General features: G+C 47.3%; 2 protein-coding genes across 3 annotated transcripts; both read left to right on the top strand.

The window, feature by feature from the left end:
- Positions 1 to 225: 225 nt before the first annotated feature.
- Positions 226 to 5,252, top strand: LOC309862111 (oocyte-specific histone RNA stem-loop-binding protein 2-like). The gene is given in 7 exon segments (XM_082725607.1): positions 226 to 298; positions 1,379 to 1,474; positions 1,586 to 1,690; positions 2,520 to 2,640; positions 2,642 to 2,679; positions 2,822 to 2,954; positions 5,032 to 5,252. Coding segments are annotated over 7 exon segments (669 nt in total). The 5' UTR covers positions 226 to 254; the 3' UTR covers positions 5,164 to 5,252.
- Positions 5,253 to 5,911: 659 nt separating this feature from the next.
- Positions 5,912 to 16,707, top strand: FAM53C (family with sequence similarity 53 member C). Of its 2 annotated transcripts, none has more exons than XM_082725583.1 (5): positions 5,912 to 6,001; positions 9,341 to 9,570; positions 9,962 to 10,019; positions 11,233 to 12,017; positions 13,620 to 16,707. In XM_082725583.1, the coding sequence occupies exons 2-5, from the start codon at positions 9,493 to 9,495 to the stop codon at positions 13,878 to 13,880; spliced, it is 1,182 nt and encodes a 393-aa protein (XP_082581709.1). In that variant the 5' UTR covers positions 5,912 to 6,001; positions 9,341 to 9,492; the 3' UTR covers positions 13,881 to 16,707. The 2 variants fall into 2 exon arrangements, with proteins under 2 accessions (XP_082581709.1, XP_082581708.1); XM_082725582.1 differs by having other exon boundaries at positions 5,992 to 6,454.

Below are 16,707 nucleotides of genomic sequence, written 5' to 3'. Positions count from 1 at the left end.
CGGGGAGTACCTGACACACCATTGGCTCTCTCTCTGGCCAATCGCCACAGCCTTTCCGAGCTCTCCATTCCCTAAGTCCCTCCAACCCCGGGAGATTTAAACTGCACTTCGTGAGCAATTATCACTCTGTAGGATAATATCTGGGGAGATTTGTTTGGGTGCAGGGTGTTTTAAACGTTTCTCTTTCCTTACTTCTTTCTTGTGTGGTTACGTGGGTCTTTTCCTCTTCGTTTTGCTTGACTTCCCTTGGAGATATGGAGCCTTTTCCACTGGGATGGCAGATGTTGAGACGAGACAGGTGTGTGTGCTCAAGCTGAGCAGCCCTGGCCGCTTCCGACAGCGTTTCTTGTTCCGTGTTCCTTTTATAGCGCGGCGTCTTCTAGATGCTACGTTGTGTAGGATAAAGGAAATTTCTTTTGAGAGTCGTTTATGGAAATGTGGACACTGATGAGGTGGTGTTAAAAAAATTCTCCCCCCCCCCCAAAGTTTATTTGTCTTTGTATTCTCTACACCCAATGTGGGGCTCAAACTAAGGATCCCAAGATCAAGAGCCCCATGGTCTTCTGACTCGGCCAGCCAGGCGCCCCAAGAATTTATTCTTGTATTTTTTCAAGAATTAATTCTTTTTTTAAAAAAATATTTTATTTATTTATTTGACAGACAGAGATCACAAGTAGGTAGAGAAGCAGAGAGAGAGGAAGGGAAGCAGGCTCCCCAGCGAGCAGAGATCCCCATGCGGGCTCTATCCCAGGACCCTGAGATCATGACCTGAGCGGAAGGCAGAGGCTTTAACCCACTCAGCCACCCAGGTGCCCCAAGAATTAATTCTTAAAGTTGAAGATTTGAATAATGCTGTGGGAGTACTGGTGTGCATAGATAAAACAAGATTTGCCATGATTATTAGGTGATGGGTAACTAGGGATCACTACTCTCAACGTTAAACTTACATACTAATCATCTGGGGATTTTAAAATGCAGGTTCTGATTCAGTAGGTCTGAGTTGGGCCCAAGATTCTGCACTTGTAACAATCTTGCAGCTGATGCTGATGCGGTGGTCCTGTGACCCTATTTTGAGTAGCAAAACATTATACTGTGCTCTTCTATTTTTGAAATTTTCCATAACAAAAAAAGTTCAAAATAACCTGGAAGCTCTTTAAAAGGCTTCAATAAGTTGAGTGTGGGATCTAGGAATTATCTAAGATCCCAGGGGCTACTAGTGCTGTTGGTTTGCAGACCAGTCTAAAAAACAAATAAAAAATACAACCTTTATCTTTGAGGAACAGTTAAGTCAGATATACAACCTTTATCTAGTGTCCGCATCTTGGTGGTGGTACAGTGTAGTCAGCCAGGTTTTATCCTAATACTCTTTCATCTGCAGAATCTGCTTCCCCAGAAACGAAGTGTGTGAAGAGTCTTTGTTCTCTGGGATTGAGATGGTGAGTGTGGGAGTCAGCACAGAGCCCTGTCATACCAGGTGAGTTTGGAAATCAGACTGGGGGTTAAAGGAGTATGTGGAGGATGAGTTGCTTTCTGCTTTGATAACCATAATCACAATTCATGGTGCCACTGTATACTTCCCCCACAGGTGGGAGGTAGAGACAGATGAAACTGTTCTACAGCGGCGGCAGAAACAGATAGATTATGGCAAGTGCACACCTGGTTACCAGTGTTTCCTGCAGCAGGTCCCCAAGTGAGTGCAGTTGTGGGTGGTCACAACAACAGAGTCATCCAAGTGGCTTTGGTTCAATGTAGGGTGATGGAAAGATACTAGAATCTGAGTGTTCTCACAAAGTTACATCATTACTACAACTAATTCTCTTGCACTGTAGCCCCAAAAATAAGTTTTCAAGATTTTTTTTCAAATAGAACAAATCATACTTGGCCAATGAGAATTTTTAGAGTTCTATTTAGTTTGCTATGAAGTTTTTTCTTTCTAACCATTTTTACCTCATACCTCCAGCTGACTTCACTAATTACAACATACTTGCCTAATTACATGTAAGTTTCCATGCATACATGCATACTAAGTGTATAAAAAGGAAGCATGTATTTTAAAGAGATGTCAGATATTGTCTTTTTTTTTAAGATTTTATTTATTTATTTGATAGAGAGAAATCACAAGTAGATGGAGAGGCAAGCAGAGAGAGAGAGAGGGAAGCAGGCTCCCTGCTGAGCAGAGAGCCCAATGCGGGACTTGATCCCAGGACCCTGAGATCATGACCCGAGCCGAAGGCAATGGCTTAACCCACTGAGCCACCCAGGCGCCCTCAGATATTGTCTTTATATCTACTTTGACTTCTGAGAGAGTTGAAATATCTAAATTATCTTTCCTAGAAGAATATTAGGAATTTAGGAAGTTAGGTACTTAATCCCATCTGAAGATTTATTTTTTCTGACTGAATTGAGAACATTGGCCCTACTTCCCTCTCAGGAAGTCCCTGAGTCTCCAAATTCACTGGATAAACAATGAGCTGTGCCCCTTTATCTTGACCTGAGTCTGACATATTTTTCATTGCCAGGGCCAAGCGACAGCCAGGACTTCACCCTCAAACACCAAACAAGAAGAGGAGATACAGCCGTCGCTCCTGGGATGCCCAGATCAGGCAATGGAGAAGAGCCCTACATTCCTGGGACCCCCGCCCCCCCCAACCAGCCTCTGCAGGGCAGAGTGTCTGAGGGGTGTGTGCATGATTCTTGGTTTGTTGTTTAAGTGGTGGACTGAGCCCAACCTCTCCTCAATTTGCAGAGGTTTAGCTTTTACAGGCTGAAAAGGGAGAGTCTGAATGAGGTGTGTGTTCCTCTGACTCAACTGCCTTCCTAGGCAGGGAATGGAGGAACTCTTAGAGCCAATGGGTTCCACCCCTTTGGATGACCTCCTGAATAACTGGTTCCAGGCCCTGGAACCCTCACCAAATCCAGATGGAGGCCAGAAGGGTACAGATACAGCCCAGGTAGTATCCTCTTCTAAAACCCATTGGAGCAGGTTTAGAAATAGGGTCTAGCCCATGAGGTAACCATTAGTTGGAGTTCATGGTAGTATTCGAAGAAAAATGGGGCAGCAGGAAACAATAGGACAGAAATAAAAAATTTGAGAACTAAAGGTGACATAAGGAGATTTAACTGTAGTTGGTAATGGTGGGAAAGTTGGGTTGCATTGAAGGTTATTTTATTTTATTTTATTTATTTATTTAAGATTTTATTTATTCATTTGACAGACAGAGATCACAAGCAGGCAGAGAGACAGGCAGAGAGAGAGGAAGGGAAGCAAGCTCCCCGCTGAGCAGAGAGCCCAATGCGGGGCCCGATCCCAGGACCCTGGGATCATGATCTGAGCCGAAGGCAGAGGCTTTAACCCACTGAGCCACCCATGTGCCCCTGAAGGTTATTTTATACTTGATGAAAGGTGTATCTTCCTTGGAAATGAGAACTTGAAAGGTGACATGAAGGGCTTGGGGTGTTTATTTTTCTTTTAAGTGTCTCAATTTATTTCCATGTTTCGGAATAAGCCAGTACTAACCTTACTTCTTCTTCTTCTTCTTTTTTAAGATTTTATTTATTTATTTGACAGACAGAGATCACAAGTAGGCAGAGAGGCAGGCAGAGAGAGAGGAAGGAAGCAGGCTCCCTGCCAAGCAGAGAGCCCGATGCGGGACTCAATCCCAGGACCCTGGGACCATGACCTGAGCCGAAGGCAGAGGCTTTAATCCACTGAGCCACCCAGGCGCCCCCTAACTTTACTTCTTATTCTCAATTATTGAACTTTTTGGGACGCCTGGTGGCTCAGTTGGTTGAGCGGCTGCCTTCGGCTCAGGTCATGATCCCGGCATCCTGGGATCGAGTCCCACATCGGGCTCCTTGCTCAGCGAGAAGCCTGCTTCTCCCTCTGCCTCTGTCTGCCATTCTGTCTGCTTGTGCTCGCGCTCTCTCCCTCTCTCTCTGACAAATAAATAAAATCTTTAAAAAAAATTATTGAACTGTTTTTAAAAAGATTTTATTTTTTTATTGAACTTTAAAAAAAAAGATTTTTTAAATTTATTTGACAGAGGGGCGCCTGGGTGGCTCAGTGGGTTAAGCCGCTGCCTTCGGCTCAGGTCATGATCTCAGGGTCCTGGGATCGAGTCCCGCATCGGGCTCTCTGCTCAGCAGGGAGCCTGCTTCCTTCTCTCTCTCTCTCTCTGCCTGCCTCTCAGTGTACTTGTAATTTCTCTCTGGCAAATAAATAAATAAATAATTTAAAAAAATTTATTTGACAGAGAGGTAGAGAGCACAAGTAGGCAGAGTGGCAGGCGGAGGGAGAGGGAGAAGCAGGCTCTCCACAGAGCAGGGAGTCCAATGCAGGGCTCAATCCGGGGACCCTGGCATCATGATGACCTGAGCTTGAAGGCAGCTGCCAACTGACTGAGCCATCCAGGCATCCCAATCACTGAACTTTATTAAGTATGGTTAATAATAAAAATGAGTATCACCAAGTGGTGAAAATCAAGGGCTTTAGAGCCTCAAGGAGTGTATTGTTACATTATCTTGGCCCACCATATGGGCAATCACTTAATCTCTCTGACCATTTCATCTGTCAAATAGGGAGATTTGTCTCATTTGATAATTCTAAGCAAAAAATGAGAATACATATTTAAAGTAAGTAGTATAGTGCCTGGCACACAGTGCTCCACAACAGCAATTATTGGAAACCATGTCTCCTATACTTCATGGCCTCTTTTGCCAAGGGATTTGAAATGTGCAGGTAAAGGAAATGTGCAGTGCATCTTCTCTCCACTCCCATTTTCTTTTTTTTTTTTTTAAGATTTTATTTATTTATTTGACAGACAGAAATCACAGGTAGCAGAGAGGCAGAGAGAGAGAGAGGTGGAAGCAGGCTCCCCGCTGAGCAGAGAGCCCTACTGGAGGCTCGATCCCAGGACCCGGAGATCACAACCCGAGCCGAAGGCAGAGGCTTTAACCCACTGAGCTACCCAGGCACCCCCACCCCCATTTTCTTGATAAATAGCTCACTTTCCCTCTACTCTTCTTTTTCAGTTTGCGGATTCGGTGGCTCCTGCCTACTCTCTTCCCTGGCTCTGTGAGGAAGAGCCCCACCACTGGTTCTACTTTCTAGCTCATCACAGTTATATATCTGTCCCAGATTTGAGTGGGACACAAAATATTTAGAGAAAACAGATGTCTTTCAAGGGACATGTTGCTAAGTGTAATAGTGAAGATTACTTGCATTACTGCTACTTCCCAATTAAAAAATAATCTTAAACTGCCCTACAAAGAAATCACAACACGAAGGCATTGTTTAAAACTTCTTTTCCCATTTTTGCCTGCTTTTCTAAACCTTCTTTGATAGCTGAGACTCAAATTTACATAAGAGCCAGTAACCATTTAGCTGTTCCCCAACCTATTCCCTACTAACGTCTATGTTCAGTCTTTTCAAAAAAGACTTAAACTTTGGCTGAGGTGGGAGGTGGTGGTAGTGGTGGAAATTTAATAACGGGCGGCATCCTCTTCCTGAAGAGGAAATACAAAGCTATCAACATCTTTTACACAAGCTGCCTCTTTCCTTCCTCCCTCCCGTTCTGTCTTAAGGAAAGTGGTCCAGCTGTAACCACCATACTCCCTCCGCCCCCCCCACCCCCGCAAGCAACTGAACCGCCTATGATGTCATAATCACAACCCCATTACCTCATCCTGCTGGGGGGTGGGGGTGCGTAGAAGAAGGAGGAGGAGTGAACAGCACTGGGCCCACCTCGGCTTTACAAAGTGTTTTGGGTGAGGGTTAATTACTGAACCAATTGGGAACGGCCCCGCAACCGTTACAAGTCTGAGGTTTATAAGGCTCTAGGCGATCCGGCAGCTGGAAGAGGGGCTCCTGGGACTCAGAGCAGGCCGTAATCGGCTCTTGGACTACATTTCCCAGAAGCCTTCACGCCGCGGACGGGTCCTCTGTTGGCGGAAGGGGGATTCCTTCTGAGAGGCTGCCGTAGAGGGCGGGACAGGAGAGCAGGTAAGAGGAACTTTGGCTATTTCTGTTACGCGGCCCGAATCGAGTAGGGAGCCGTACTTGGGCCAATGTCGGAACCGAGGGCGAGGGAAATGGCTTTGTTTACCTTCGACCGACACGGTCTCCCCCGCGGGTTTGGAGATGTGCCGCCAACTGGGCCCGTCCACCTTCTGCAATATTTTGGAGGGGGTGACTCGATAGTGAGGAAACCACGTTCATCCCTAACTCAAAGATCTTGGCTCATTCCCGGCATCACTTTCTAAAAAAGACTTTGAGAGAGAAATGACGCGGGTTCGAGCCGCCGCGGACGGTTCAGGGCGATTCTGCGATCCAGAGCGATCCCCTACTCTCCTTAGGGGCCCGTTGGTTCGTGCCGGCGCCTTTTAAGGGCACCGTGGGGCGAACGGAGCGCTCAGAGCTGCTCTGGCCGCGGCCCTGGGAGCTGGAGGAGCCGCGGTAGGTGGCGAGGGCAGGTGGCGCTGGGGCCTCGGGGCGGGCACCTCGACCGTCCCTCCCTCCTTCCCTCTTTCCCTTCCCCCAGCCCGGTCGCGCGCGCTGCATGGCCTCTCTGGACGCCTCCGCGGGGAGAGCACGGGACCTGGTGGGGGAGGGGTTGGCGGAGTGCTAAGTCCCAGACCCTCTACATCCCCTGCGTCCTGAGTTCGCTTCCCGCGGCCAGAAGATGGAAGCTGATTGGGAAGAGGCGAAAGACAGCCCCCCTGAGCGAGCCCTGGTGCCCCCCCTAGGGGCTAGCGGACGCCCCATGCCCCACCCCGCAGGGACAGGCAGGGCAACCGAGGGAGAGGTTGAAGACTGGAGGGGGGGCCTACCCCTTTTGCTTCTTCATCCGGGTGGGGGGAGGGGTGCTCCCCACTTGTCACCCCTATCCCCGCCAGAGCCATATGGAGGAAGAGCAGTCAGTTCCACTTACCTGTTCATGCACCTCCCTGCCTCCCTCATGTTTTCCTTTAGTGTCCCCCAGAGGTGTGGGTCTGGGACCTGGGGGGAAGGTCCCCAGGGGATTTGTGACTCTCCTCCCCCTTGATCTGACTTGATCCTAGGTTCTCCAGGTTTCAGCACAGCCTCAGCATCCCTAAAACCCGAATGTCAGGGGCTCCTACCATCCAATAGGAGATGGGGTGGGGGTCCAGTCTTTATTTTAGGGGGCTGATGGTGAAGGGAAAACCTGGATTGAGAGTTGGGCCTGGTGGGGTGGTGGGGAGGGCCTAGCGGCCTGCTACTCTGTGAAGGGCTGAGCCCTGTGCCAGTTGTTAAGCTGAGAAGTTTTAACTTGTTTAGTGAACGTTCAGGGCTGCCTCTGCTCCTCAGATATACAAAATGGAAGGGAAGGAAGGCGGCAAGAGAGGGTTTCTTACACTTTTTTCTATGCCTGCCTGAGAAAGAGGAGGCCCCTCGCGGAGCTGGTTTGCCTTCTTTTGTGTCCTGGTTTGATTCCTTATGGCTTCCGTTCTGTTCCCCCTCTCAGCCTGGCCTGTTTTAGGAAACTCAGGCTGAGAGTATCAGTTGCGTGATGGTAGTTGCATTGTTCCGATTACCGCCGTGTGTGGCCACATCCCAACAATTAAAATGCAGAAAAACACAAAATCACTCTCTTCACTTGATCCCAGAGAGGGCTGGGAGTTCGCTGTTTGGCCAAATGCCTCATGAAAAGCTTGAAAGAGTTTGCTTCACTCCCTGCTCTTCATGACTGGTCAGCCTGAGGCCTGGGATCTCTGGGGTAAAAGCTTGCAATTAGGCTCCCTGTCTAGTTGATCTTTTGGGGGCAGAGTTAAGAAACCAAGAGGGAAGTGATATAAGCTTTAGCTTTTCCTACAAGAACATAGGGGAAGCCACTGAAGGGAGCTCTCAGGAAGCTGGAACTTCATTCAGGGTGGTAATAATAATTATGCATGAAAATGATAGTTAACTGTAATGATGATTGACTTCTCCCACAGCTTCCAAAAAACTACAGATACATCTACATGTAGTTCTTTGCTCTTCCTTACCTACCTCTCTCTGAGGTGGGAATGTGGTAGAGATGATTCCTTCTTTTTGCAAAGTAGAAAGTGATCTGCCTCCAAGGTCACAGGAGAGCTGTTTTGGGCTTCCCTAGGTGTTCAGGTAAGGGAGGTTGGCATCCAGCCAAATAGATAAACCCAATTGCCGCCTTCATCTTAATGATACTATCACTTGTGGCATTCTTAAGCTGTGTAGAGCAACAAACAGGAGGGTTTGAGAAACAGCAGTCTGTGTGGACTCTTGATTTGTACAGGCTGGATGATATGCTTTTTGCATTTTGATATTTTGTGTTATAGTGTACCTGTGACAGATTATTTTTTTTCTGCCCATTTTACACATAGGTTAACTAAGGCCAAGGAAAGTAAAATTATCTCCCAGAACTGTTGTAGCAAATTGGAGCAAGACTTAGATTTCTTGATGTTTGTTGTTTCTACTAGAAAATGCTGCATACACTCTCTGATGAGCTGTCTGCCTGCTGGTCATTTCTGGGAATAGGCAGAACCATATGGAAACACTAGGTTATCCTCCCCTCCTCCATTGAGCAAGGTCCCTCAGGCGATTGTGTGGGCTTGAAGCCTGTTCTCTGATGGAATTAGTTTGCTTATACTGAAATTGACCATGAGAAGGAGTCTTGATTAATTGAATGCATGGTCTTTGAGTAAGATCAAGCTAAAAACTTATTTGAATGAAGTCATACAGTTGTTATTTTTAACATGTATAGAGTAATGTAATTGGAAGAATCCTGGTACCATTTCTATCTTCTTACCATTTTGTAAGAGAATACATACAGTATGTGTTGGAAAACAACAATAAATCAAACATTCAAGCTAGGGGAGAACATAAAACCTTTTTCACTTTGGTCTGAATCAAAAAGTCATTCCTACAACCAGTGCCCCTCCCTGTTCCCTGTTACTATTTCTGTAGTTTAGGAAAAGGGTACTTCTCTGTTTCTGATTGGAAGATAAAATATTGGGGTAATGAGGATGGAAGTAACCATTAGGGCTTCCCTTTTTCACGTGAGCTGTTTTTAAGTGGTGCTGGTACACTGGGTAGACAAAGCATAGCATGAACCAGGTTAAGATTGGCAAATAGGTTTCAACTTGCTTGCTAACTCCAGTTCATTTTACTGGTTAACTGGAGTGCCAGGTTCAGGGTGTTTCTGAGGCTGTATTGAGGCTTAGCAGGAAAGAGCTATGATCAAATTAATGAGGTCTGCCAGAGGCCTGGCATAGGGATGCTGTGTTATGTGTGCCATGCATTTTCTACCTTTGGGCCAGGTACATCTCTAATATCACTTGGGGCTGGTCCCTCTGTAATTGGCAGACTCAGCAGGCATGACTGGAGAGGGAAGTCCCAATGGTGCTAGAATGGTGCTGCAGTGGCAGAAGACGGCTCACGAGTGAGGTCTGGAAGAACGACAGGGAAGACATCCATCATTTGCTCCAAAGTGTGCAAGTCAAATCCTGGGGAGAATCATGATAACCCTGATCACTGAGCAGCTACAGAAGCAGACTCTGGATGAGCTGAAATGCACACGCTTCAGCATCAGTCTGGTAAAAGACCAGTCTTCCTGCTTCTCTACAACCCCCTCCCCCTTTTTTCTGAGGCTGTTTATTGCTACTACTTTACCCATGTCCTGTGCCATGTGAGTCATGGTACTTATACTGGAAAAGCCTACTAAAGACTTTCAAAACCCAGCCCAAAAGGAAGGGGGCAGGTATTCTTCCATGGATAGAGAAGGGACACCAAAACTTGGGTGGAGAAGGGTTTGAGATATTGGAAGATACAGATTATTTTACTCACTAACTTTGGGAAGACAAGAAGAGAACATTTAGGAGTCCCTCACATCCCTATAGCCCATGAATTCCAGGGGTGAGCTCAAGAGGCCTTCCTGGAAATCTGTATCTTAAACCTGAATCATGATGGATATTCTCTCTCTCTTAGCCTCTGCCTGATCATGCAGACATCTCCAACTGTGGGAACCCTTTCCAGCTTGTGTCTGGTAAGGCATTGTGTGTGTGTCTGTGTGTATGCCCGTGCTTCCATCCACACCTTTCTTGCACTGGTTTCCAGTGACCCCGGCTAGCTAGCCTACCTCCACAACTTTCTGGCCAGGATTGCCTGCTGAGATTGATGCTCATTTCCATTCTACTGTGCCAGCATGGAAGTTATTTGTTTAGTTGGCTCTTAATCGAGCCTTGATGGGACTTTTATAATCTGGTTTTATTTATTTGGTTGTTTGTTTATTTTTTGTCCCCCCCAGTCTGTTTTGTTTTTTTAATAGGTAATATGTTCATTTAGTTCAAAAATTTTTAAATAATAAAAGTTTATTAAGTTATAGTGAGAAAAAGTCTGCTTTCTCCATTCATCTCCCACCATCTCCCTAAAAGCAGCTCTTGTTATTACTGTCTATCCATCTAGAGTTTGTTTATAGAAATAGAAGCAAATATAAATGTATTTTTTTATTCCTGCAAAAGGTTGCATATTATATTTATTATTTGCACTTTTTTGTAAACTTAACTATAATATAGCCAGAAGATCTTTCCATATCAGTATGTTAATTTGAGTGTTTCTTTGTGGGTGGCCAGACACAAAGCAACATGAATCGTCTTAGGGTTTGCCAAGCACAGGTTCCACGTCAAAGGCCTTTCCTACACTGTTTGCCCTCTCTAGAAATTAAAATGATTTTTTACCTGCTGGATTATCTCTTACTCCTTGGCAGCCCTAACTCCTGTCTTGGTGCTGGTGACACATGGGAAAGGGAAAGACTAAGGAAGAGGACCATAGGCCTGCTTTTTACAATTTGGGGCTGGTGGGTAGGGGAGCAGAGTAGGGTTAGGTGGAGTGAGGGATGAGCAGGGCAGACATGCATTTGCTTCTCTTTAATTGGTCTACCTTTGAGAGAGAGTGGCAGGCAGTATATGAGACTTGTCAATTTCAGGTGGTTCCTCATAATGGAGGCAGTATCGTATAGTAATTAAGAGACCTAGCCTTAGCATCAGACAGACCTGGGTTTGAATCCTCCTTTGGTCATTTCATTCCTACGTGACTTTGGACAAGTTATTGGACTTCTGTCATCAAATAGGGATAATAATACCTACCTCATTAGGTTTTGGAGAAACCTCCCATAAAGTGCTCATTACATGGTGTGGCAAATAGCCCTTAAAAATATGTTAGCTTTCTTTAATACTATTTTTATTGTGAATGCTTTCCAGAAGGTGCTTCCTGGAGGGGCCTGCCCCACTGTTCCTGTGCCGAGTTCCAGGACAGCCTCAACCTCAGCTACCACCCCTCAGGCTTGAGCCTGCACCTCAGACCACCCAGCCCGGGAAGCTCCCCACAGGAGCAGCCCCTCTCCCAAGTCCTAAGCCCTGAGCCCCCAGACCCAGAGAAGCTTCCTGTGCCCCCTGCCCCTCCATCCAAGAGGCACTGCCGCTCACTCTCAGTGCCCGTGGACCTGTCTCGCTGGCAGCCGGTGTGGCGGCCTGCCCCCTCCAAGCTGTGGACTCCCATCAAGCACCGGGGCAGTGGTGGAGGGGGTGGGCCGCAGGTGCCTCACCAGAGCCCCCCAAAGCGGGTCTCCAGCCTCAGGTTCCTCCAAGCTCCCAGTGCCTCTTCTCAATGTGCCCCAGCCCACAGACCCTACAGTCCCCCTTTCTTCAGCCTGGCCCTGGCCCAAGATTCCTCTCGACCCTGTGCCACCTCCCCGCAAAGTGGCTCCTGGGAGAGTGATGCTGAGTCCCTGTCACCTTGCCCGCCCCAGCGCCGCTTCTCTTTGTCACCCAGCCTGGGCCCACAGGCAAGCCGCTTCTTGCCCTCTGCCCGGAGCTCCCCTGCATCCTCCCCAGAGCTGCCCTGGCGACCTCGAGGCCTCCGCAATCTTCCCCGAAGCCGTTCACAACCCTGTGATCTGGATGCCCGCAAAGCTGGAGTCAAGCGGCGCCATGAGGAAGACCCCCGGCGGCTGCGGCCTTCTTTGGACTTTGACAAGATGAATCAGGTGGGACCAGTAGGACTAGGGAAGCTTGGTTGGGAGGAGGGAGACTATTCCATTTTCCCTGAGAGCTATCCTCTAGTTCTATGCACTCCTGGAAGGTTTCTTTCTTTTTTATTTTAAAAAAATTTTTCTTTAGTTTTTAAGTAGACTCCACACCCAGCATAGAGCCCAACACGGGGCTTGAACTCAGCATCCTGAGATCAAGACCTGAGGTGAGATCAAGAGTCGTACACTTAACCGACTGGGCCACCCAGGCACCCCTGGCAGGTTCTTTTCTGTTTGAGCTTTTGCTAGGGTGATTTACCATCCTGGTTGCCCAGTATTGTACCCATTTTAGCACTCAAAGTCCATGTCATGTGCCACTCCATTTCGAGAAAAACTGAGGTGAGACCCATGTTAAACCTTCTAACAGGAATTCCCAGTTCTGTTAAAGGCATTTTCCCCTCCATTCTATGGATGTATAAGCCATAAAAGTCCCATCAGCAGTGCCCTGCCCCTTCTTGACCTCAGGGCTCATTTTGCCACTTGTCCTTCATTGCTTCCCTTGGGTCTGTGACGGCCTAAGCAAAATGGGTTGCTGCCATCATTCACGTTCAGCAGATGTATTTTGACTTACTGGTGTGGTACAGCTGTTGTATGCATGTGCCCACTTTTTTCATACCCTTCCTTTTAGTCCACCACGTCACAAACCTCTTTGAGAATCTTCATGCTTATTCATAGAGTCATTCCTCCAGCGAGTCAGCAGATGTTACTGAATACCTGTTACGTACCAGGCTGTGACTAGGCACTTACAATATTATGAAACATACAGATAATATTCCTGCCCACAGGAAGCTTATTAATGAGCCCCTAATCTTGAATCTGATAGAAACTATGGGCTCATTTCTCAAAGAATTTGGAGAAATTATAAATAATAAATCCATAAAATTTATTTATATATTTTATATATAAAATATTATATAATTTATATATAAATTATAATTTATATAATTTTATAAAATTATAAATAATTTATAAAATAAATTTATAAATTATAATATATAGTTCACATATTTCACCCTCAAGCCAAAAACTCCTTTTTTTTAATTCTTTTTTTTTTTTTAAGATTTTATTTATTTATTTGACAGAGAGAGATCACAAGTAGGCAGAGAGGCAGGCAGAGAGAGAGAGAGAGGAGGGACTCGATCCCAGGACCCTGAGATCATGACCTGAGCCAGAGGCAGCGGCTTAACCCACTGAGCCGCCCAGGCGCCCTTTTTAAAAAAATTTTTTTTTTTTTTTTCCCCTCTTAAAAGATCTTATTTATTTGACAGAGCACAAACGGGAGAGCAGTAGACAGGGACGGGGAGAAGCAGGCAGAGGGAGAGGAAGAAGCAAGCTCCCTGCAGAGCAGGGAGCCCAGTGTGGGGCTTGATTCCAGGAATCTGGGATCATGACCAGAGCCGGAGGCAGACACTTAACCAACTGAGCCACCCAGGTGCCCCAAGCTTAGGACTACTGCCTGCAAGAGTAACCAAGAGGGACACTTGGAAATAGATTGGACCCAGGGTTTTGTGGAAGTTGGTATCTTTTTTTGCAATCTTAACTTTGTTGTTTGTTTGACAGAAACCATACTCAGGAGGTCTCTGTCTCCAAGAAGCAGCCCGGGAAGGCAGCAGCATCTCTCCACCGTGGTTCATGGCCTGTAGCCCCCCACCCCTCTCTGCTTCCTGCAGCCCCATTGGGGGTTCCTCCCAGGTGCTGAGTGAAAGCGAAGAGGAGGAGGAGGAGGGGGCCGTGCGGTGGGGGCGGCAGGCACTGAGCAAGCGGACACTGTGCCAGCAGGACTTTGGGGACCTGGACTTGAATCTAATTGAGGAGAACTAAAACTGAGAGGCTACTTCCTGGGGCCACACAGACTGACTCTCTATGGCTACTAACAAGTGTCGAGGCCCCAAGGCCAGGGGCCCAGCCTGGGAATGGGGGTGAGTGGAGGGCTCCGACTCAGGGCAGCCGGAAATCTTCTCGCTCCAGGAAGCTCGACCATGCCAAGAGACTGGCCGGGACAAGATAAACGGAGCTGGTGGCGGGAGGGACAGCCCCAGAGCAGACCCTTCCCATGGCGGCCCTGAGTGTGAGTATCCCTGCCACTGAGAAAGCAATGGGCAGGGAAGGAAGGGGTCTGTTGACCCCAGCTCGGGGAATTTCACTAGCCCCTTTGCTTCAAAAGGGCACTTGTGTCTTAGAATTTGGCCAGGGTGGGGGGTTCATTCAGCCTCCTTGGAGAAAATGTGTGAGAGTGTGTGTGTGCGTGGGAGTGTACTTGGGGAAAGGTGTGTTTGTGTAGCCTTAGGGAAGGAAGGCAGTTGCTCCTTAACGGCAGAGCGTCATGATACCCCCAGGATCTTGAATTTTCACAGGATAGCAGGCTTATTCAAGGAGTCAAGAGGAGGGCACCAAGTTTTTCTTTTTTCTGAGTAGCTCTGGAACCAGGCTTGTAATCCATAAGCACCACTGGCTCTGCAGAGGATTCTCTTTGGGATATGGCAGGGTCTTTTAAGTGCTGTGACCCTAGCTAATGGTCTTTTTCTTAGGCCCATTCCCTCCCCTAGGTAGATCTAATATTAGGACTGGAGAGGGCTCTTTACATTGATTCTGAGCTGGCCTTTTTTTCTTATCAGATTGCCTAGGCTGTATACAACCTGCCTTTGTGTCTAAGTAGGTGTAAGTGCATGTGGGCAACTGAGGCAGAGTTGGGGGGGTCCATCTTCTTCTTTCCCTGTCTACTGATGGGACTCCCCCCCACTTCACTCTCTGAGCTTTGAGGGTTGAGAACATGGAGGGAAGGCTCTGTATTGGTCCCCATCATCTGAGGCCCAAGGGCCTATCTGCAGCAGAAGTTGCATTCAGTGCCCACTAACCATGGGTAACCCCATCCCAGTACTGCCCTTTGGAAGCAGACTGTAGAGAAACTTGTTAGAAGATCCAGGCCTAACCTCTTTTCTGACCTGCTTGAGAAAGCGGAAGGGGATGTCAGCATTTACCAGTTTGCTTGTCTTCCATTCCTGCCAGGAAATGTTTATTTGCCTCTAATTGGACCTGAGAGACCTCAGGGAGATTGGGGCTCACTGAGGGGTTGGCTGAGGATGTGTAAAGCAAAGGCTATGAGAAGCAGCTGGGAGTTTGTTGTTGTTGGATTGAATCCCCCCCCCCCCGCTTTTTTTTTTGTTTCTCACCCATAACTTGAGCCAGGACAGCAGGTCCCAGTGGCTGCGGTAATGGGTGTAATAGCTGCCGGACTCTTCGTAGGCCTGGCACCAGTGGAGGTATATACTGAAACTGCTGCCAAATAACTTGTGAGGCTTTATCCAGCTCTGGTTGACCCTGTACAACTGAATTGGACCTGCCCTTCAGGTTTTTTGGAGGAAGGGGATTCTCTTCAATTTCCAGGGTGTCTTAGGATCCAATTCCTCATGTTAGGGAAGAAGACCAAAGCCCATATGTTTTCTTCCTCATGGAATTGAGCCTGTCATTTTCTTGGTTTCCCACATATTGGATAGGAGTGTCACTGAGGCTGTAGTTTCCTCACCTCCGTTCCTGAGGAGGTGGCCATTTGTTCTTGAGCCTCTGGCTCTAGAGGTTCTACCCTTCCAGGGCCCTTCTCCTGCTAGTTACCAGGTATTACCAGTGAGCTACCAGGTCTGTGGGGGGCCTGAAAGAGGCTCTCTGGAGAATCCAGGGAAACTGGGAGCCCAGGGTTGCCCATCCTTGGTTTCATCCCTCCCTTGGCTCCTCTCCTTTTTTAGGCCATAATTTCCCTGGTGCCAGCTTCTTTTTCTCCTGGGGCCAGCTTCTTTGTCTTTTGGGGCATCCTTATCCCTGGGCTCTCTGCTGCATATTGGCTGTGCTAGCTTCCAGTAGGCCACTGGCAAGGCCAGTGGGGTCTCTGCAAGCCCTAAGCTGAAGAAATGAGGGCAGTTTCTGCCTCTATTCTGGCTTCCTCAAAGCCCTAGGGGTGCAGTCCTTAGAGGAGAGGGTCTACAGATACCATATTTGAATTCTATTACTTTAATATCTGGAAAGTTAAACTAGTTGAAACTGTCATCTTGCTTCCCAGTCTAAGCACCCATGACCCTGGTACAAGCCTTTTCAAGAAATGGTTCATTTTGCTTTACACAGTAGATCTGTTCCAACAGTTCTGTGTAAGCCAGATGCTATTTTGCGATGCATTTGGACTGCTGACCATTTAAAAGCAGCCTGTGTGATTGCTTCTTTTGTAAAGCAAGCAACCTCCCTCTACTTTAGCTGTTTTGACTCTTCAATTTTCACATATTGGGCTTACCCAGAGTGGAGCACACCTTTTACAGGGCTGTGGTTGACGCTGGGTAGACATCTGCATCTGTGTTGTGTGTGTGGTGTGGCTGACCGGTAGGTGAGTATTCCTGCGTGCGTGAGTGAAGCCACTCCCAGGCTGGTGCTCTCCTCCTGTGCCCGGTGACTGCCCAGTGGCAGCTCCAGCTGCCCTTCACTCCCACCTGCTGCCAAAGTCCCTGTGCTAATGGGATTACAAATACAAAAAGTGGAAAAAAATTTTTCGTAAACTTTGTTTTATATTAAAAAAATCCATTAAGTCTGTGTGTGTTAAACATGAGGTCCTGCCTCTGTGGCTGTGTTTGAAAAAATAAAGTTTTATTAGAATAATTCATTTTCCCAA

This window comes from Mustela nivalis (assembly GCF_964662115.1).
Source record: "Mustela nivalis genome assembly, chromosome: 3".
Classification (NCBI taxonomy): domain Eukaryota; kingdom Metazoa; phylum Chordata; class Mammalia; order Carnivora; family Mustelidae; genus Mustela; species Mustela nivalis.
The sequence above is the reverse complement of the archived record's forward strand: the minus strand, read 5'-3'. Positions and strand labels throughout refer to the sequence as shown.

Coding starts and splice junctions, on each gene's coding strand:
- FAM53C (XM_082725583.1), top strand. CDS start 9,493: ATGATAACCCTGATCACTGAGCAGCTACAGAAGCAGACTCTGGATGAG. Junction 10,020..11,232: donor CCCTTTCCAGCTTGTGTCTG/GTAAGGCATTGT, acceptor AATGCTTTCCAG/AAGGTGCTTCCTGGAGGGGC. Junction 12,018..13,619: donor ACTTTGACAAGATGAATCAG/GTGGGACCAGTA, acceptor TTTGTTTGACAG/AAACCATACTCAGGAGGTCT.